The 23,042-nt window shown below is 37.7% G+C and overlaps 2 protein-coding genes across 4 annotated transcripts; both read left to right on the top strand.

Moving 5' to 3' along the window:
- The first annotated feature begins 365 nt into the window (after positions 1-365).
- LOC109193292 (WD repeat-containing protein YMR102C-like) lies at positions 366-3,986 on the top strand. Of its 3 annotated transcripts, none has more exons than XM_019344157.1 (8): positions 368-457; positions 709-2,254; positions 2,342-2,432; positions 2,522-2,679; positions 2,760-2,808; positions 2,901-2,980; positions 3,061-3,154; positions 3,242-3,986. In XM_019344157.1, exons 2-8 carry the CDS (start codon positions 1,412-1,414, stop codon positions 3,814-3,816), a joined length of 1,890 nt encoding a protein of 629 aa, XP_019199702.1. In that variant the 5' UTR covers positions 368-457; positions 709-1,411; the 3' UTR covers positions 3,817-3,986. The 3 variants fall into 3 exon arrangements, with proteins under 3 accessions (XP_019199701.1, XP_019199702.1, XP_019199703.1); XM_019344158.1 differs by having other exon boundaries at positions 379-422; XM_019344156.1 differs by having other exon boundaries at positions 366-2,254.
- Positions 3,987-11,619: 7,633 nt separating this feature from the next.
- Positions 11,620-12,147, top strand: LOC109193316. The gene has a single exon (XM_019344178.1). The coding sequence runs from the start codon at positions 11,620-11,622 to the stop codon at positions 12,145-12,147; it is 528 nt and encodes a 175-aa protein (XP_019199723.1).
- The last annotated feature ends 10,895 nt before the right edge of the window (positions 12,148-23,042 follow it).

Here is a 23,042-nt window from a genome sequence, read left to right on the forward strand (position 1 = left end):
TAAGTATTACAAAAAGGTAAATGAGCTTAATTATCCAATCAATTCAAACTAAGAAGACTAAGATTACTGTCAGCTAACACTAATTTACCAAACACTTTCCACAACAGCTAATGTTATCAACTAGTTATACACTCTAATTAACACAATCAGCTAACAGCCATTTATCAAACAGGGCCTAAGTATTACAAAGAGGTAAACTAGCTTAATCAATTCAAATTAAGAGGATTAAGATTTAAACTCGTGATTATAAGTTTGTATCTTTAACCATTTTGAGTGAGGTTATGAATGTTTTTGGAAGATAGTAATAGTGAGCAATCGCTTTCTGCTCCCTTTTAATACACAGAAACAAGAACGCAGCTATGCAATGCTGTTGCTATAAGCTGCTAGGCTACGACTCTATTGCTCTGAGCCTATTATAGTCTGTATGAGTTTTCTCGCAATCCTCACCTCACAGCCTGTATGCGTACCTGTCTTCTTCTTTAAAGGGCTTGATTTTGTCGCATTAATTTAATTCCTGTCCTGTCCTCTCCTCTCCATAATTACATTCTTCATTTTTCATTTCTTTAGTAATACATACAAAATTTTAGGCTCTCCTTCCCGGCTATGGGCGGGGACGGCTTCAACAACTTTCACTTTCTTGTATCGGGCTTTTCGTTTTTCTGGAAATTTGAGCTGTTTTTCTAAAATGGGGTGTTCTTGAATTCACAGATGGGTGTTGAAAAGCGTGTAAAGATTTGACTTTGGATGGTATACATAGGCGAATTGAACTTCTAGCTAGGCCTTTCAGCTCTATATAGTCCGGTTTCTGCATAGCATAGCGCCGCTCGTGCACTGCCCAAAAATCCCTTTTCTTGACTCGCCAGATCTCGAGGTGCCTCCGCTTGCTTGCTTCGTACTTTGGTGGCTGCCTGTGCCTGAATTCGATCTGAAAGTTTTCACCTTTTCTTCGTCCGCCATCTTCTTACCTCTCACTACTTTGATTGGGTCAATACAGAGAACTTGGAGAAAATTGTTGTTTTTGTAGTGTACATATGTATATGTACATGTCAAAGCAGCGGCCACAATCATAGGAGGAGTCGGTGATACTGTTTTATTTTGCCGGTGTCTGTGCAGTGAACTCGAGGTACAAAAAACCAAGTCATCGCTTCGTTTCTGTTTGATTGGTTTATCGCATTATTTTATAGTGTGAACAAGACAATATTATAGTTCGACAGTCTGGGCTTAGTCATTGGTTCCTCGCACAAGGACATTTTCTTTTGAGTAAAATATTTCTGGAATTCGCATGCTGTTCATACATTTAACTGTTTCCTGGACTATGATCAGTGGAATTTGGGTTTCTTTACAAAAGGGTTTTCATTTTGAATTTAGTGGGGTTTGATGTGGAATTCTGGTTTTGAGAACACTGCAAGAAATGCAGAATTTTGATGAAGGAGAAGAGGAGGAGGTGTTCTTCGATTCAATCGAGTGTTTGTCATTGGAGGCGGAGGAATCTGGGTATGATCTTTGGTTGAAAGAGCCACAGAGTGTGAAGGAAAGACGAGAGAGATTTCTGCGCAAAATTGGGACTACTTCAGAACCAGAATATAAGTTTGTAAGTGGTTCTGAACCTATGGTTTCAGAGAGGATTCATGAGTGCTCCAGTGGAGCAGAATGTAGTAGTAGTAGCTCTTCTGCTTCTTCACCTGTTGCCAGAAGAGAGGAAGCTTTATCGTGTGCCGGGAGAGATTGCAGCAGCGATGCTCGTTCTTCAGTTGATGATGATCTTGCTGAAAGTGCCCCCCCTCCCCCTGCCTTGAAAACCAAGAAGAGGAGATGGTGGAAAGCCTTGCTGCATAAGATGAAATGCAGAAATGGTGCCACTGATGTATCCGAGAAGGCGCCCACAGGGAAAGGAGGTCTATTAAAGGTGCATCAGAGCAGGAAAAAGTTCATGGAATTCACTGCAATATATGCTGGACAAGAGATTGGGGCTCATTGTGGCCTAATTAGGACAATCAAGTTTAGCCCTGATGGGCAGTACTTGGCAAGTGGCGGTGACGATGGGGTCGTTCGCATTTGGCATGTCACCGCCATTGATGCCTCCTCCCAGCTTGTCAGGCGCACCACCGTCTCCAGTCCCCACCATCGAACCAAGAAATCATCTCCCAGCACCGCTAAGCTCCCCGAGAAAATCTTCCAAATTGAAGAAACACCAATTCATGAGTTCCATGGCCATACTGCTGGAGTTTTGGACCTTTCATGGTCCACAACCAATGTGAGTACTCGAGTGAATTCAAGAAACAAGGAAATCCTTCTATCTGTTCTTGATATCAATTAAACTTTGTGCTGTATTTCACTGCAGTCTCTTCTCTCTGCATCTAAAGATAACACCGTTCGTTTATGGAAAGTCGGGTCTGATGAATGCCTTGGCGTCTTCCATCATAGTAACTATGGTATAAACATCCTAGCTAGCTTCATTTTTTGCAGTTGCTTTTGTATTACCTTAATTTTAACACTGACTTGAGCTCTACTTTCGTACCAGTAACGTGCATCCAATTCAACCCCGTTGATGAAAACTTTTTCATCAGTGGATCCATAGATGGAAAAGTACGCATTTGGCGAGTGACAGAAAAGCGAGTTTCTGACTGGGCTGATGTAGAAGATATAGTATCTGCTATATGTTACCAGCCAAATGGCAAGGTATGCATCAAATTACATACTTCGATTAGTCTAGTGCAGCCGTGCATGGTGGTAATTATAAACTGATTATGTATTTGCAGGGTTTTATAGTTGGTTCTATATCTGGTATCTGCAGATTCTATGAACAAGGTATGCTATTTTCATACAAGGTTGTCTTGTTTTCTGTTCCTTTTCGACGTTTTGTTTCTTAATATTTCTTAACCTCTATGTTCTTTATACAGGAATTGAGCTTTCCTTAGATGCCGAGATACACATTGGTGGTAGAAAGAGATCAAACAGCAACATGATCACTGGCATTCAGGTTTTACTCCACTTTCTAACTTCATTTCATAACCTGCAAATTCTATAGTCATAACAGCAGACCACCATTTCGAATTGCAGTTTTTGTTGAATGATTCTCAGAGAGTCATGATTACATCTGGGGATTCTAAGATCCGTATTCTTGATGGGCACGAGGTTGTCTGTAAATACAGAGGTAAGAAACGATCTGTTACGTCCTCAAATGCACATAAATGTTCTGCTTTCAATAACATCAAAACTTTTTTTCCCTCGAATTCAACAGGTCTGTCAAAATCTGGAAGCCAGATGTCAGCTGCATTTACCTCGACTAGAAAACATGTAATATCCGTTGGGGAGGACTCTCGCATTTATCTCTGGAACTACGAGGATACGAGCTTCCAAGAATCGAAGCAAGTGAAGTCAGAACGTTCGTGTGAGCATTTCATGTGCAAGAGTGTTTCTCTGGCAATACCTTGGATCGGGCAGGGTGCAAGAAAAAACGACTTAATAAGCCGTGGGAGTTCCAAATCTTGGTCACAGATGCAAGAACAACAACAGCAGCAAGACGCCATGCCTAAGATTCGGGATTCAGAAAGGTTCTCCCTGGGAAGTTGGTTCTCCATGGATATCTCATCCCGGGGCTCTGTTACATGGCCTGAGGAAGTTCTTCCTCTGTCATCTTCCCATGTACCAACTGCAGAAAACGACGATAATCAACGACAACGGGTGCAGGATTATAAGACTCAGATTCAGAACAGCACGCTGCAATCTCCGGCCTGGGGTCTTGTTATTGTGACTGCTGGCTGGGATGGGAAGATCAGGACATTCCACAATTATGGATTGCCTGTTAGGATTTAGGAGTTTTGGTCTGCTTCACTAAAGATCTCTCAACGCCAAATCACAAATCGAAAATGCATATATCAAGTGTTTAATTTGTAAAGTTCAGTAGATTCCATCCAGTTCATTGATACAGTGTATACTCGAGCTTTAGCAGAATGTTAATAATCTTATACTATTCATTGCTGCAAGCCTTAATTCATATCAAATTTTATCAGCTGAATATTGCTCCAAAAAAATATATTATGTAGGAAAATACTATATAGATTAAAACTTTCATTTCTTTCTCTTAATTTCTACTCCCTTTTACAAATTCTTGAGCCAGACACTTTTACAAGTACTTACGGAACTAGGAAAATTTCACATTTGGTCCCTTGATTATTGTACATGTATCAAATTTGGTTATTGACTATTAATATTTTCAAATTAAGTGCATGACTATATAATTTGTATCACATTTGGTTCTTGACTATTAATTTTTAAATTTGGTGTATGAGTATGTAATTTGTATCACATTTAGTCATGCCGTCAAATTTTTCAGCCAATTATTGTCAAAATTTCAACTAGAAAAATAATATGTTCTAATTAAAAGGGTATTTTTGGCCAACTAGGGCTGAAAAATTTATTTTTTTTTCGTTGAAATTCTGGTAATAGTTGGCTGGAAAATTGGACGGCTGAATCAAATGAGATACAAATTACATAGTTATCATCTAATTTGAAGATATTAATAGTCAAGGACCAAATGTGATACAAATTACATAGTTATGCATCTAATTTGAAAATAGTGTTTTTACTTATTTTGGTCCCTTGACTATGGTTCATTCTCAATTTTGCATTCCGACTTTTAATTGCACCCAATGTGGTCCCTTGACTTTTAAAAATTACCTCGATTTGGTCCCCCGTTACCTTTTCCATCAATTAGGTGTTAAGTTTAGGGGTATTTTGGTCATTTTGTTGTATTTTGGTATTTGTGGTTTCTGGTCCTCCGTTACCAAAGCTCCTCACATCTCTTCAACCCAATGGCTCTGTTTAGTGTTCACTTTCGCAATTTGAGACTTGTGTGCTCTGTTCATAATGATTAAGATAAACATAACCATAATGATTAGGAACAATAAGAAAAACATAACCATAATGATTAAACCACTCACCCACCTAACAGATGTTCCATGGGGGTACATATCCATCACAAGCTTTGTCCAAGATGTCGCATTACTATCTAAAAGATCTCTGCCCACTTTGCTCTGATAAATTGTAATGACTACACTACCATTTTTGCTTGAAGCAAGTTGCCTTTGCTTGATCATTCAACATCAAGATAAGCAACAGAAAAATTCAATAATTATTATCTGATTATTGAAGAAGCTTTCTGGCCTTGTAACACTTTACGTAATCATATAAGATAACATAATTCTTCCCAAATTCATTAAATATCTCTTTCTTTACATATATGTATACACAATCAGAAGGATAGTTTTCTTACTTTGAGGCCACTGACGGACAAGGCACCTGCCTCATTCATAGCCCTCATTGCGTCAAGAACATACCTATATTTTTCCATAAGAAAAGGGAAATTAGGTTAAAGTTGTCCTTAGAATCGAAACCTTTCCATACTATGGGCACTCCAAACCAAGGGCAATGTAATGCAATAATGATGGATATAAAACAAAAAAAGAAAGACAAAAAAATTACCCAGGAGAAGAGCCAGAAGTGATGAAATACTGAGCCAGTGTAACAATAAACAACAATAAAAAATTCTCCTTGGCTTTTCCATTAACGACAAAATAGTCCGGCGACCAGATTGTTCTTTGGCTGTTGTTGTTCGAAGCGGTGACTCCACGAAGGTTTTCTAGTATTGCCGGCGACTTCACGAAGGTTTTCTCCGGCAACTTCCACTAAGTCTTCTCTCCGTTTTTCGTCTATTTTTCTGTTGTTTTCATGGCCGGAAAAGGGAAATCGACTGCTCCTCAGTCGGTTGAGCCTTCTATCTCCCGTTCTCTGGGTTCGAAGAATACCCTTTCTGTCGTCGGCCTTGGAGTTGATGCTGTTAGCGTGAGAAACAGAGCACCCAAGCCTGCGTCCATCCCCGTTGGTCCCTTTCATAATTCCAGAAAGCTTGAAGGTGTTGAATGCCTTCTCAAGGAGTTCAACACCAAAGGTGTGGCTGACCTCGGGGTTGAAGATGTATTTGTGTTCGAAGAAGAGAAATCTTTCTGCCTTCTTGAAGATGTATTTGTGTCAGAAGCTTAGAATGAACGAATGGAGATCGTTGATGGCCAATTTGCAGTCGGAGTCGAGGCCATAGCGCACACCTCCTGTCGACATTTCCATACCCTGTTTTTCTCTGAAACCTTTGAGCTTAATTTGCTCCGAAACCCACAAAAAAAAACACGATGAAATGACCAAAATACCCCTAAACTTAACGCCTAATTGATGGAAAAGGTAGCGAAGGACAAAATTGGGATCATTTTTAAAAGTCAAGGGACCACATTGGTGCAATTAAAAGTCGGAATGCAAAATTGAGAATGACTCATAGTCAAGGGACCAAAATGGATAAAAACTCTTTGAAAATATTAATAGTCAAGGACTAAATTTGATACATGTACAATAGTCAAGGGATCAAAAGTGAAGTTTTTCCAATGAAAATATTTTATCTTTGGTTGCCACATCATAAAAGTAAAAATGAGATAGTAGAATTTGAGAGTACATATAATGAAAATATTACGTGCGCATTTACCTACCGGATTGGATGAGTACTGAAATAAGAAGTGATGGGGTGTGGACCCCGGCCCAAGAAAAATGAGTACAAAAGGAGAAGCCCAAGAGGAAGGGAGAAGTCCAAGAAGGATGAAGAAGCCCAAGAAGAATAAAATACGGCCCAAGGAGTGGGAACTCGAATAAGTAACAAGGCCCGGAAGAGACTAAGGCCGAGTCCAGGAGTCGGCCCGAGCCTAAGAATGGGACAAGGACTCGGCCGGATCAGTAAAAGAGTCGTTGCGCGGCATTTATGACGGCATTGAAGAGCTCGGTCAATGAGCCGTTGGGAGGCCTCGTAACGACAGCCCAACGGCCCTATAGCGTAATTAGCACTTAAGACCCTTAATGTACTTAAAGTCGAAATAAAGGAGGGCTCCCTATATAAAGGCCCCTCCGAGAGTGTAGAGGGGAGGCGAGTCCATGCCCAAAGAATAGAGAAACACTTTTCCACTTTTATTCAACTAACCCTTTCCATTTTATTAAAGCTTTGTTGAAAGGTGAATCCACCAACTAAGGTTGTGTTGGACTTCCCTGGGCCCAAAAACCCAAAAACTAACACTGGCAGCGTCTGTCGGGATCGAAACAAAGGGTCACGTTTGCTCCTGAGCAACAGAGTTCACAAAGGAAGAGAGACGAACAGGCGAGAGAATGTCTGAAGAACGGAGTCGTGCCCCCGACCGCCGCCATGAGCCGGAAGCCGACTTGAGAGATCAGCTGAACCAACGAAATGCGCAAAGTCAAGAAAATGATTCGGCGCCCAAAAACCGAACCCCGCCGATGATACCTCTCACCCCAGAGCAGCTTCGGCCTGTGGTCTTGTTATTGTGACTGCTGGCTGGGATGGGAAGATCAGGACATTCCACAATTATGGATTGCCTATTAGGATTTAGGAGTTTTGGCCTGCTTCACTAAAGATCTCTCAACGCCAAATCACGAATCGAAAATGCATATATCAAGTGTTTAATTTGTAAAGTTCAGTAGATTCCATCCAGTTCATTGATACAGTGTATACTCGAGCTTTAGCAGAATGTTAATAATCTTATACTATTCATTGCTGCAAGCCTGAATTCATATCAAATTTTATCAGCTGAATATTGCTCCAAAACCAATATATTATGTAAAAAAAAAAAATACTATATAGACTTTTATTTCTTACTCTTAATTTCTACTCCCTTTTACAAATTCATAATCTGGATACTTTTACAAGGACTTACGAAAATAGGAAAATTTCACACTTGGTCCCTTGATTATTGTACATGTATCAAATTTGGTCATTGACTATTAATATTTTCAAATTAAGTGCATGACTATATCATTTGTATCACATTTGGTTCTTGACTATTAATTTTAAAATTTGGTGCATGGCTGATAAGTGTCAAAGACACCTAGTTTTAGTGTCCCATTTAGGTGCATTTTGAGCTAATTATGGTCCTTGTGTACCATGTTTAGGTCATTCAAGCTAAGTTTGTGCATTGTGCTATAAAATATCACCACACTTTGTATTTTATGATTTTGTAGGACAATTGGCTAAAAACGAGGCAAAGTGGCATAGGACAGAACAAAGTGGGAAAAGGAGACAAGCTGAGGCCAAGACAGGAGGCACAACGCACATTGTGACATCCGTTGTGGAGAAACAGGAAGATCCACGAATGGCACAATGCACGTTGTGACGTGCGTTGTGGAGAAACAGAGAGTTCCACGAATGGCACGATACACGTTGTGACGTGCGTTGTGGAGAAACAGAGAGTTCAACGAACGGCACAACGCACGTCGCAGGATTCGTAGATCAACAACTTAATCGCACAACGCACGTTGTGACGTGCGTTGTGGCCTTGTGCGGAATTAGTGTAGGGAAAGGCTATTTAAGATATTTTTAGATTCATTTCTAGAGGAGGAGTGGTAGTTTTCGGGAGAGAGTTCTTAGTTTTGGAGTAGAGAGTCAAATTGTAGAGAGAGAAACACCTAGATTTAGAGAGTTCTTTAGATTTCCATTGAAGATCAATTGAAGAAGGAGGTCGACAACCTCCTAATCAAGAGATCTTAGCAAAGCTTGTAATCTACATTGGTACATTTCTATTTCTACTTTTCTATTGCTTTCATATGTTTGATTTCATGTTTTCAATGTTGATTGCTATGTTTGGCTAGAGTAGTTAGGGATTGAATTGTGAAGTGATTGATTATGATGCCTATGTGACTTAATTCTTGAATTGGGGATTGAATACTTGCTATGTTTGAAGTCTTGTTGTTAGGGTTTGATTTGTAAGAATCCTATGGAGCTAGGTCACCTCCTAGGGTTGTGCTAAGCAAGTGATTTAGGCAAGAGATTGCTCGATCACTTGAAGCTTCTAGCCTTGACATTTTCTAGCTTCATAATCCAATGTGGATTGGTTAGAAAGGTAGTATAGGCAAGGTGTTCGAGGAATGGTCAAGGCGACTCCAAGAGCCCGACATAGGGAATTCTAGTGTCTCCTAGATAAATCCTAGTAGTTGAAAGACGAAAGGAGAATAGCTTTCTCCCTAGGCTTAGCATATGCAATGTTCCTTTCCCATGTCAAATGATCCTAGGTGCATCATGATCATCACTAGCAATTCAACCCCTATTTCCTTTATTTGTTACTTCATTTTAGTTGTTTGTTGTTTGAAACCTACCAAGACCATATCAAATATTGCGTGACATTCCCTCAATCGTATGCAAACCTCCTTCCTAGTGTTGACAATGCAAGGCTACTCCGAACGGCCATCCTTTTAAGAACAATAAATCCGGGAGTCATCCCACAAACTTTTGACGTTAAAGCTAAGAAAAAGAGGAACACGAAAATAAAATAAAAGAAGGAAGAAAGAGAAAGCTTTGTCAAAAAAGGCGTTGTTGCTGGGGATGGCAATACGTGCTAGCTAAGCGTTGTTAATGTGAGATAGTGTTTGTGTTTGATTGGGTTTTCATTGTGTTTGTTTTTCTTTTTCATATTGCTTGATTTAACTCTTGCCAACTACTTTTAGTTGTGAGGAGGAAAATTTTGTTGACTTCATTTCTAGGATTGGATGCACACAAGATCAATGGGAAACTTAGGACTTGTGCCTTTGGTACCCGAAAAATCAATAGAGCAATACGGAAAAGAACAATTCGTGAATCTATTCCATTGAATGAGATGGCCTCTTCAAACGGCCAAAATCAAAGGAGCGACATTAGGAAATCCTATGCACACACCACCTATGAATCACCAAGGAGGAAATGCTTTTGGGGAAGCCCATAGACCACAAGAATGACCACTTCAACGACAAAATGTCAACGGAGGTCAAGCCCAACCGGATCATGTCGGGGATGAGGAGTTCTATGATGCTCCACATGGAGAAAGAGGAAGGTCCATAGCCGATTACATGATACTGGAGTTCTGAATGCACAACTCCATTCGAGTTCCACCATTGGAGAACGTAAACTTCCACATTCACCCGGCGGTCCTTAGTTTGGTGCAAAACAACCCGTATGGAGGAACACTTTCGGAGGATCCACACACTCATATTACTCGGTTTATTAGAGCTTGCAGAATGTTTAGGCAAGAAGGCGTGCCCGATGAAATTGTTAGACTAAAGTTGTTTCCATTTTCACTTGCAGGAGAAGCATTACGGTGGTTGGACGCACAAGATGATGACCATTTTAGGTCATGGGCACAATTGCACAAAGAATTCATGAACGAATTCTTTCCCTTGACAAAGACTATGAAAATTCGCAAGCAAGTGCAAGAGTTTAAACAGGGTTCATTGGAAAGCCTTGGAGAAGCTTGGCGAAGGTTCAAGTCTTTAAGAAGACAATGTCCACCGGATTTACTCCACCCTTGGGACGTCATAAGCTCGTTTTATGGAGGCCTAACAGATGAAGGGAAGATGCTCTTAGATTCATCATCAAGTGGAGCTTTCGTTTCATCTTATCTGACGGATGCCGAAACCCTTATTGAGAGAATCTCGTCCAATACTTCATTTTCGTACAACAAGCGTGATACCAATGTCAGGATGTATGAGGTTAAAGAAAGAGTAGCTCAAGAAGCAAAAGTTGATGTCATGACACAAGAAATCAAGAAATTGCAAGCTATGGTTGAGAAATTGGAAGCCAATTCCCAACCATGTATGGCATTGGCTTTATATTGCAGCATTTGCGGCGATCCTCATGATACAAACATTTGTAAATCCTCCATTCACATTGAGGAAGTGGAAGCGGTGAACTACCCACAACCTCAAAGAGGCAATGGTTGGGGAAATGAGAATGCGAATTGGAAAATGGGAAGCGGATGGCAAAACACAAGCTACCAAGGAAGACCCTAAGGAAAGAACACATATGGCTCGGGAATAGAAAGAGGAAGGCTCACTTATGGTCCTCAATACAACCAAGGACCATCAAATGCTCTTTACCGACCCCCGGTGAATCTTCAATGCAAAAGAGTGAAGCAAAGGATGTGGAAGAAAAGTTGACAAAGGCGATCAACGATTTGAAAAGAGATCAGGGACTCTTGAGGCAAGAAATCACTCAAGAGATTAGACAAGAGATCGCCACGATTAGGTAAGAGTACACAATGTCTGTGAAGAATATCGAAACTCAAGTGGCCCAAATGTTCCGGATGATGTCGGAACGGCCATGGGGAGCCCTGCCTAGCACGACCGAAAACAATCCCAAAGAGCGAGTCAATGCCGTTACAGTTATAAGCCCGAAGGAAGTGAGAAAGGATGCAATGGAATGGATTTGCGAGAAAGATGATGCTTGTAATGTGAAAGTCAACAAGGAAGAGATCACCTCTTGTGATCTACCAAAAAAGGAAGGGAAAAGGGACATCTCTTGTGCCCTTAATGAGAAAGAAAAAGAAGCCCTACCACCAAGGAGCAAAGCACAAGCGGTTCCAAAAGCAAAAAAAGGATTGACACGGAGGCATTGGAAAATGGAAGGGAGGTCACCTCTATTCTTAACACTCTTCATTGTGCTTGCTTAGTTAATGAAGATTTTGATAGTGTTGATGAGGAGGTTGTACCTCAAGTTTTTTAGGAGAAGAAGCATCGACCCTAATCCACAAGGGAAGCCCTACAAAAATGGGGGATCCTGGAGCTTTTGTTGTTAATTGTGCTATTAAAGATTGTGGGTTTAGGAATGCTTTGGCTGACCTCGGAGCCTCTATGAACATTATGCCCTTTCATGTGATTAAACGGGTAAAACGGCTCAAGTTGCCTTATATTTCTCCCACACCACTCATGGTTCAGTTAGCCGACGAGACCGTAAGGTGCCCACGAGGGGTGGTGGAGGACGTGCTTGTAAAGATTGATGAAAATTATGTGCCGGTAGATTTTGTAGTGCTTGATGTAGGAGATTTGGATGTACCTTTGATCCTTGGAAGACCTTTCTTGGAAACTTTTCGTGCTCTCATTGATGTGAGCACATGTAAGCTAACATTGGGAATAAATGACGAAGAGCCAAATGAGATAGGAAAGCTACAAAAAGAGAGCGTTTGTGTTGCAAAGAAGAAAGTGAAGGCGAAACCTAAAATCAAGCCATGGTGGGAGATCAAAAAGGTGTCTTGGGTACCTAAGTGCCTAAAGACGAATGGTTTTGAAGGGTTTTGAGAGAAAGACAATGACGTCTAACCAATGACGGTAAACGTGGCGCTGCTTGGGAGGCAACCCAAGGTTTGCTTTAGTTTTCATTGTTTGATTTTGATTTTTGTTGTAATAAGAGCTTATGTGAAAAATGTCTATAGTTTTGCCTTTGTGTGGAATTTGGAAGCTAACTTTGTAGGGATCGAAGATTGATGATGGCTAGAAAATGGACAAAAGAAGGGGAACATTGAAGTGAAGAAAAAATGAGAAAAGGCAAAAGAGGAGGCCACAACGTGTGCACAACGCACGTTGTGGCACACGTTGTGCCAATCCAGTGAGATCAACGAGGAGCAGGGCAGTTCACAATGAACATTGTGTAAAACGTTGCGCAAATCTAGAAAGTCCAATGCAAGTGGCAACGAACATTGTTGCATTCGTTGTGAGGACGACGAGGGTGCAACGAACGTTGTGAAAATGAGGTAAAATTCTAGTAACATCAACGAAATCCACAACGCACGTTGTGGAATTCGTTGTGCCATTCCAGTAACATCTACATAGGCCACAACGAACGTTGTGGAGTTCGTTGCGAACTAAGCTGCGAGACAACGAACCCGACAACGCACGTTGTCCAGTTCGTTGTGCGTCCAGAATGCAGGGTTTGGATTTAAAACCCTCTTAATCCCCTCATTCTCTCATTCCCACCCTCTCACAACGCACATCTCTCCTTCTCTACAAAAAGGTACTCATCTTCCTTCAAGGTTACATCATCTTTTTGTGGTTTCAAAGAATCAAAAGCTACAAAAATGACTCAACCAAGTGGATGTAATCTTTTTAGAATTCAAAACTCCATTAATGAAGTTCAAGTTTTCTCTCTCTAGGATTGAGAATGCTAGACTATGTTTTGTATGAAGTTTGATGGTTACAATTGCTTGAATAGAGTAGTTATTACATTTGAGACATGAATTTGTGCTTATTTATTGATTGTAGGCCATTATTGATGAATTTGGAATACATGCATGAACCCTAGATGGAAATTTGGGGAAAATTTTATGAATTGAGTTATATGTCTCTTGTGATATGAAATTGATGATGGGAAACAACAATTGCATGTTTTGCATGACCAATGGTGCACAGTATGATTGAATGCTAACACAAATCCATGAATTACACACACCCACTTGTGAATTATTCCATTGTTTGAGTGAAGAAGATGAGGTTGACTATTTGACTTTGTTAAATTGAGCATGAATTGTGGAAATTTTGATGAATGTACTATAATGTAGTCTTCTTTGTCGAGTTTTGTGTTGGGAAATAGACCAGAATATAAGGGAAACTATGGAAAAATTTTTGTAAAGTTTGGTCACCCCTTGTGCATATTTTTGAAAAATAGGAAGGGGGAAATAAGTGGGAAGTGTTTTGCTAGTGTGTGGCATGTTGTCTTGATTGTTATCATGTACAATTGGGAAGATAATATCTTGTTGTGTGCAATTGTAGGACCATTCAAGAGAAAGAGAAAGGAGATGGCTCAAAAGAAGAAACATGATCGTCCTACTTCGAGCCGAATTCAAGAAAATGACTCAAACACAGATGAAGAATGGCTTGCTGAGGATGAGATGGAGGAAATGAATGAGCTAGCCAGTGCAAGGAGGCTAAATTTGGAGGCGAAACAATTGGCCGCAGTTGAAGAGCTTTGGAGACTTGAGGTGTCCAGGGGCAAGTATTTTGACATGCCTTTATTGGACTCCTTCGGTTGTAGGGAGGAGGTAGAGAACCTCATCAACCACCCACAATGGAGCGTCATATTCGGGATGAGAGGAAACACTTATGCACCGGTGGTGTATGAGTTCATTGCTACCCTCAACTTCGGCAAGTCCAACTTCGAAAATAACAACAAGTCCATCAAATTTACTATCTTTGGCAAGGAGCATTTATTGTCCATCAACGAGTTGGGACTTTATGTGGGAGCCCACACCCGAGAGGAGATTAGTTCAAGCCGCTTTGAGAGATACCTCACCGACCTCAACACATCTCAAGAGATGAAGGATTTCTGGAGAGAAATCTCGGATGAGAGAAGCTTTGACTCCAACAACACCAACTCCAAAGCCATTAAATTGAACGAGATGAGGGCCATCCGGTATACATTGGCGGTGACATTCACCGGAAGGAAGTCCAACTTGCACAAGGTTTACCATGCGGATCTATTTGATCTTTGGAGCATGAGGGAGAAGAAAAATGTCAACATGGGCGTGCAAGTGAAGAAGTGGCTCAAAGCCCAATGCACCAGGAAATGTCCTACCATCTTTGTTGGTCTCATTCTAACAAAGTTAATTTTGGCCTAGGGTTGCAAGCGAAGCTCAAGAGGGAGAAAATGGTCGGGGTCAATGACCACTCTCACCATGTCGGATTTCTTGAAGGCCAAGATGATAAAGGAAGTTGCACAAGTGCAGGAGGAAGAGGAGGTTAAAGAAGAACACAACCCGTTGCCACCACCGGAAGGATATGAGCAGCTACCACCGATGTATGAGGTTCCCGAGGACGTCCCTCAAGTCTACAATTGGGCATCCATGCGGGCATTGACATATCAATTCCATCAAGAGAATATGGCGATGCATAGGGCGCACGATCGAGAGTTAGAGGAGCTCCGGCCTCAATTCAACCAACAATTCCATCCATTCCCTCCAAATGAGTGAAGCCCCAAGAAAGTGAAGGAAAGAAGAGCCCCGTTTCATGCAATGACATTTGACATTTGGATACTTTGACAATTTTATTTGCTTATTTGGTTTATACTTATATTTGCTTGCATTTACATTTCGTATTTCTAGTACTTTGTTTCTTTTAATTCTAGTTTTATTGCTTTATTTGATTTACTTGTTTATGAGCTTTGCATAAGTATCTTGATACATGGAGTAGTTAGGTATCTCTATATTCATATGTCTTCATTAGGAATTGTCTTAGTTTTAGTTCTTTTACATTGTTTACTTACTTAATTGAAAAACAAAACAAAAAATCTAAAAAAAGAGAAAAATACAAAAAGAGATAGCAGGAATAAATAGCTTTACTATCCAATTTTGTGAGCCATGCTTGTGCTTATATTTCTTATGCCACTAACAAATGTTGTGAAGCTTGCCATTGGAAGGGGCAAAGACAATTGGTTTTCGAAAAAAGGGATTCGCACTACACTTGGTGATACCTTTCTATCCCTTGACTTTTGCACCCTTATGATTCATTTTTAAAGTGAGGAAAAAAAATTGCTTTGTTATGCACATGCTTGAATGGCCACTTATTCTTTCACAAAGGATTAGATCTTCATTTGCACCCAAGTCCCGTAAAGATCCTAAAGTGTGGAAAGGGACATGCACTTTTGCTTGAGACCGTTGTTTTCTTTTCCACTTGCACTTAAGGTAACATCGGGGACGATGTTAATTTTAAAGTGTGGAAAAGGAAGCACGTTGTGCTTAAATGTCTTTTGTTGCTTAATTGATTCAATGGTGCTTGATTGATGAGTGTGTTGGATATGGAGAGTGTGTCGTTGTTCATATCATGTGATAAATGTGATAGTGATGTGCCCGTACAAAAAAGTTTTTATTCTTGGAATATCCTTTGGAATTTACCTTTTCTTACACCCAAATGAGGAATTGCATAGAAAACCATTTAGGTTTACATTTGATGCATGTTTGTATGAATTCACCTCCTATCTTGCTTAGACCTTAGTAAACGATCTCTCGAAATGGGAATGTGTACTCTTCAACCTTGGAAAGATAAAAAGATGCAAGGTTGGAAATGAACTAAATCTTGGTAAGGTATGGGGTAAAAGGTGAGCCTTGTAGTGAGAATGAAAAAAAAAAATCCCTAATCCCAAAAAAGAAAAAGCATGAGTGAATGAAGTAGGGGAATGGCGAACAGAAAAAGGCAAAGACCAAAAAAAAAAAAAAATGGCCATTCCATGAGATAAGAAAAGAGGTAAGCCATCTCTCTAGGATTTGGGGCAATTCCATTGCACTGTCTTCAAAAAAGCGTAGAACTCTACGTGAAGTCGGTTGTCCCAATGGCGATGTCTTAGGAAATGAGAAAAAAGAGAGTAAAAAGAGGGAGTCATTGCTTATTTCGGGATCAAAAAAGATTCCCTCGGGCTAAAACGTAGAGATATATGCCGCAGGAGTCGATCTTTGGCATAAGGGTGGAGGTGAGAGAGGACCAATGCTTAAGTTGGGACCGTGCAAAGTTTCCCCGGGTTACAACACATAGCTCTGTCACTACAAGAAAAATCCTGATTCGCGACGGAAAAATTCTGTCGTGAAAACGCCAAATTTCGTCGCAAAACGCAATTTGCGACGGAATTTTACATTTTCGCGACGAAATCCATTCCGTAGTGTCAAGGCTTGTCATATTTCATTTCGCAACGGATTATTTTCGTCGCGAGCAGTGGCGACGGGAAATGGTGACAGAATTTTTCGTCGCAAAGTAAGCGACGGAAACCATTCTGTCGCGAGTCCGTCGCAGTTTTGGCAACGAAAATGTTTGTTTTGTCGCCATCGCGTGAAAAAAATACTCCGTCGTGGAATTCATATTCCGTTGCATATTTCTGTCGTGAAATATAACGACGGAAATAATTATTGTCGCGATTCCGTTGCTAGCATTTCCGTTTCAAATTTTCTATTCCGTCATAAAATTCTGTGGTAAAAGAATGACGGAACAAATTGTCGTCGTGATTCCGTCGCTAACGTTTCTTTGCGAATTTTATCTTCCATCACAAAATTTCATCGTTAGAAAACGACGGAACAAATTTCCGTAGTGATTCCATCGCTCGATATTCCGTTGCAAAGTTTGTTTTCTGTCATAACATTTCGTTATACAAAAAATAACGAAACTATTCACTACCATGATTCCGTCGCATCGTTAAAATCATATTTTATCGCAATTCTACTAAATTATTATTTTTTAAATATTTTTTAATTATTATTATTTTTTAAAATTCTAATAGTTGTATTTAAAATATTAATATGCAAACTAAAATATAATATAATTTGTTATATAACCTTCAAAAAAAAAAATAATTTGTTATATAAAAGTGATACTATTTGTTGTTAAAAAAATTAAACGTTATACTTAATACCAAATTCATGTAAAAACAAAAATATAGTAATTCATAAAAGAAAAATCAATATCAAATTCAATTCGATTATAATTTTTTCTAACTATCTTTGGAATTCCAAACATCATTCTACTTAGCCCATATTCCGTCGATGATATAGAGAGGTCTTGGCTTGTTCTTCATTCTGCTTATATAATCAACATATCTTCTTTTTAGTAGCACTCCGATCAAAATACTTCTACAATACACAATATGAATAATATTAATTAAGCAGGGAAAACACAAACTAATCAAACAATAAAACGAGTATCGTTCAGCAAAAAAAAAAAAAAAAAAGTGCAATCTTTTTGTTTTTATCAAATAGTAGAATTGCCCTTAATAAAATCCCTACCATGCGGGAAGATCTGTCACACACAGCATGGTGCATAAGAATTCCTGCAGCTACTGAAACATTGAAGGAGTCTACCATGTCTTTCATTGGAATATGCAGTCTGACAATTCAATATCCTCATTGCTTATTCCCCTGCAATTACAATTTCATTTACCATATTGCAGCTTGATTTGAGACATCTGGAAAAGAGCATAACCTACTCAAGACTAGTCAACTCATAGGATTCAAGAACAAAGTTCTTAAAATTATATGTTTCAGAACCAAAATATGTTAATTTAGCGTCACATATATATGACAAAAATAAGGTCATGATGGTTAACAATATCACCCAAATATACCGGGGCAAAATGTTTCTCAGAAACTGATCCCAGTGAACTGCATACACTAAAGTAGGGAATTAAGATTACCTATTCTCATTTCCAACAACTGCAGTAGGGCATGACTAGTCCATATCGTATACTGAGACCTATAGAGCATGAAAATTGATTACAAAAATACATGTGCAAACATACAATATATATACATCCATTCCATTATAAGGAAATTGTGTCCATAGTACAAAATATGATTGAAAAAGAACTATATAAAAATACTAGATAGATCAAACTAAAAGGCCGTAACTTTAGCCAAAGCATGAATTGTATAATTTGCTGATCTCGAAATATGACAAATCGACACTAAACTTAAAGAACATATAAAACTATTTCTATTTCTATTTCTATTTCATTTTCTCTCAATTCTAAAACATACTTCACACATGTAATGTATAATATTGAGATAAGTATCCAAGACTAATAAGATAGGGACATAGAAGAAGCATATATACTTGAATTGAAGTTTGAACTCTATTACACTACAATTATAAATAGCCATGAGAAAGAATGCAAAGAACATTTATTTCAATGCATGTATAAAACGATCTCATTCTTTCTTTGCATGTTGCCGTTGCAGCAACTCAACAACTAAATTTTTTTATTTATTTTTTTAAAAATTAACCTTTAATTTAAATTTAAATATTTATATTTTAGCTTTGTATGCACTTTAATTTTTTTTTTTCAGTTTCGTAGTTTAATTTTTGAGCTATTTGTTTCAATTAATTAAATATAGCATTTTCTGGATCAAATATATATATATATATATATATATATATATATATATATATATATATATATATATATATATATATATATAGCTTTTTTCGTATGGCTTAGCCATGGAAAAATCATAATATCTAATCTGTGGTCTTTGGTTTTTGGTCAATGATTTAGGAATACATAGGTTAAAATTTTTCTCAGGTTTTTGTTTTTATTAGTTATGCAATCATAGAAGAGCAAACTGGATTTGGAGCAAAGATAACAGAACTTGTTTCATTCAACTGCCACAACAAGATGGTAAACAAAAATATGAAATTAATAAACTTGTTTCATACATTCATCACAACCAAATAAAAATACCAAAGATATCAAAGATACTACCATACCAAAATATCAACAATTTCAGTCAAAAAATCAAAGAAATACCTCGAGTTAGCGTTGGCAGCAAGGCGTCAGTGTCTGCAGCACGGAGTTTCGTCGCAACAGAGACTCGGTGTCGCAGCAGGAGGAGGCACGATTCGTAGCAGATCGCAGCAGGAAGAGGAGACACGTTCATAGTGTTGCCGGAAATTTTGGAGGAGCGATGCAGATCGCATCTCTCAGAGTAGTTTTAGTCTCTTAGGAATTAGTGGTTAGGAATTTTCGGTTTGACTTAGATTTTAGAAAATTAGGTTTTAGTCTTTTATTATTGATAAAGAGTTAATATTCTTAATTACAATATTATATATATTCTAATATAAATTTTATTGATTAGGGGTTTTGGATTTTAATTTAATTTTAATTTTTAATTTTTTATTGTTAAAAATAAATTTTTAAATTATAATATTATATATATATATATATATATATATATATATATATATATATATATATATATATATATATGTATGTATGTATGTATACACACGACGTCATTTTAGATTAATGATTACAAAAGATATACTACCCAAATAATTAATTGAGAAACTTAAATATTTAATTATTTTTTAGATTTGTGTATAATCAAAATCTTCTTATATTTAAATATTGACATAAACTTTAATTATTATCTTTAGGCGTGTGTTCACAACGATCGAATCGAAGAATTTCAGTCATGGTTGCAAAAATCACGCCTAGGCGCTAGGCGCCCAGCCGCCGCCGCGAAGAAGGCCGGAATCGGCCTCTTCCGCGGCCGGCCGGCTACGTGGTCTAGGCGGCCGCCTAGACCGCCTAGCCGGCTGAACCGGCGCTTTAATATTTTATTTATTTATTTATTTTTTTTTTTTTGCATTTTAAATTGCGAAAAGTTCGGGAAGGCATAACTTTTGACTCGGTTGTTCGTTTTGGATAATTTTTTTTTTCAAATCGCGTATTTTTTCATGTTCGGGAAGGCATCACTTTTTTTTCGCCGAAGGCTTTTTGGTCCACTAATTTCTTAAAAAAATGCTTCTTTTGCTCTTAATTTTAGTTTTGTATGTATTTAGATAGTTTAAACAATCTTTTGAACACTTTTACAACCACTTACGTAAATAGTTTGTAAGAAATAACTATGTAAACCTTATGTTTTATTACTAAATTTTGAAAATTTTTAATTTTTAATTTTATTTTTAATTAAATAAAAATTTAAAAAAATAAAAAAAATTTAAAAATAAAATAAAAAATCGGCGCCTAGGCACCGATTAGGGGGCGCCTAACGTTTCGAAGAATTTCAGTTAATAAGCTTTTAAACAAAATATTCCAGTTCGATCAATGGTTAAAGATTTCTAAACATTTTGGTTATAAAGTATTAATTAACTGAATTAACAAATCGATTAAGTAATAGTTTATGTGTGTGTGTGTGCAAAAATAAATGTCCAATATTAGTACTCAATGTTAAAATCATATATAGTTATAATTTGTGTGTGTGTGTATTAATTTTTTCTATGCTCAAGAATACGTTTATTTGCTAATATGATGGCCGGTCATACTTCAGTAAAGATTTTAAGTGGGTTCGCTTGGACTATGCTTTGTATAAGGTGCAAAAATAAATGCTCAACATTAGTACTTAATGTTAAAATTATTGTTATAATTTTTTTAAAAAAATTAATATTTTATATATTTTTTTTAATCATAAAATTTATAGTTGTAGATGTAATATATATTGTTATATATTAAAAAGTGTAGTTGACAATTTGGTTAATAATTATGGTATGATTAATAATTTTTAAAGTACAAATTTTAAATTTGGTAAATGATTAAATATAATTATGATATCACTTAATACAAATTAACCGAAGTTTAACCGTGTAAGGTAATTTTGTTTGGTAAGAATGAAAATATAATATTAATGTAGAACTGAATAAGTATAGAAATACTAACATAAATCAAGAGTACTAATCTTGATACACTCTTATAATTTGTTATTATAGATTTTAGGTATTTATGTGATAATAATAATAATAATAATAATAACAATAATAATAATAATAATAATAATAATAATAATAATAATAATAATGTAAACTATTTTTATAAGTTCGATATTTATTTTTTACAAAATAACTAACTAATTTTTACTAACTAAAGTATAAATGAAATCAAATTTATTCACTCCATATTATATTACTCTAATATAATATTTACATATATTATTACAATTAAAGATATAAGTATATATATGGTGGATGCAAGTGCATGGCGACAATAATGAAAAAAGATAATGGAAGTTATAACGGTAGGGGCATTCTATAGCGAAAATAAACTTTAATTAAAAAATTAAATATCTTCGCAACGGAAAAAAAAATGATCGTTGCAAGTTTCGTCACCAACCTCAAACGACAAATCTCTCTTTTAGCCAAACATTGCAACATAATTAATTCACGTTGCCAATTCCATTGTCATAGCGCGATGGACATGTAGGGCGCCACATTTTATATCGCCATTATGTTAACATGTTGGCGACGGAAATGATTCCGTCATCTATTCTGTAGCGAAAATAAACTTTACTTAAAAAATTAAATATCTTCGCGACGGAAAAAATGATCGTCGCAAGTTCTGTCGCCAACCTCAAACGACAAATCTCTCTTTTAGCCAAACATTGCAACATAATTAATTTTCGTGGCCAATTCCATCGCCATAGGCACGACAGACATGTAGGGTGTCGCATTTTCTGTCGCCACTATGTCAACATATTGGTGACGGAATTGATTTTGTCATTTTTCTGTAGCGAAATTAAACTTTAATTAAAAAATTAAATATCTTCGCGACGGAAAAAATGATCGCCGCAAATTCCGTCGCTAACCTCAAACAAAAAATCTCTCTTTTAGCCAAAACATTGCAACATAATTAATTTTCGTTGTCAATTCCATCGCCATAGCGCGACGCTCATGTATGGCGTCGCATTTTCTGTCGCCACTATGTTAACATATTGGCGACGGAATTCATTCCATCATCTATTCTGTAGCGAAAATAAACTTTACTTAATAAATTAAATATTTTCGCGACGGAAAAAATGATTGTCGCAATTTCCATCGTCATCCACCGTCGTCAATTCATTGGCGATAAGATTATGCGTGAGTATTTCCCACTTTGCGTCAAAAATCGCAACAGAATTAACTCTCGTCGCAAATTTTGTCGCAAAATCGAGACGGAAATATCAGTCGTTGCATTTTCTGTCGTTAATGTGGCGACAGAACATCATTTCGTCGCAAAATCCGTCATCAAAATTTTGGCGCCAAGATTTCGCGAGCTTTTTCTCACTTTGCGCCAAAAATTGCTACGGAATTTAATTCTGTCACCATTTCCGTTGCATTATCGCAACAGAACGCGTTCCCGTCGCAAAAACCATCGCAAAATGGCAACAAATTATGTTCTGTCGTGAGGTTTCCATCGCTATTCGTGATTTTTCTTGTAGTGTGTGCTAGAGGAAACTGGACCTTGGCTTAAGGTTGGTAAGCGGCCCATACCAAACCACTCACTTACTTTTTGTAGAGGGCCTTGGCGATATAAGGATGGGGTCGGTTGGATTGTGCACATCGTTCCCACTAGTGTGGCTCGACTATAGGCCTTTGCAAGATGAGAGTTGAATACCCCTTTTGGATTGCATGCTTGATGATTGGTGTGAGAGTGTACTCCTCTGGTTTTTAATTATACTTTTTAGGAGTTTTTGCTTCCTTAGTATATTCCTTGAGTTGCATTAGTAGGGGTACATGACTAGCATATTTATTGCATGATATGAGGGACTTCACCCCCTCCGTTGGATTATACACTTATCTTGATTGACCATTGGATGAATTAAGTTATCATTAAGCTTGACTTGAAGGTATCCTTGACCCTTATATGATCATGGTGATTAGAGCTTGCTTGAGGACAAGCAACAATTGAAGTG

The sequence above is a fragment of the Ipomoea nil genome, unplaced genomic scaffold (genome assembly GCF_001879475.1).
Source record: "Ipomoea nil cultivar Tokyo-kokei standard unplaced genomic scaffold, Asagao_1.1 scaffold1868, whole genome shotgun sequence".
Classification (NCBI taxonomy): Eukaryota; Viridiplantae; Streptophyta; class Magnoliopsida; order Solanales; family Convolvulaceae; genus Ipomoea; species Ipomoea nil.

Coding starts and splice junctions, on each gene's coding strand:
- LOC109193316 (XM_019344178.1), top strand. CDS start 11,620: ATGGGGGATCCTGGAGCTTTTGTTGTTAATTGTGCTATTAAAGATTGT.
- LOC109193292 (XM_019344156.1), top strand. CDS start 1,412: ATGCAGAATTTTGATGAAGGAGAAGAGGAGGAGGTGTTCTTCGATTCA. Junction 2,680..2,759: donor GTTACCAGCCAAATGGCAAG/GTATGCATCAAA, acceptor ATGTATTTGCAG/GGTTTTATAGTTGGTTCTAT. Junction 2,981..3,060: donor ACATGATCACTGGCATTCAG/GTTTTACTCCAC, acceptor TTCGAATTGCAG/TTTTTGTTGAATGATTCTCA.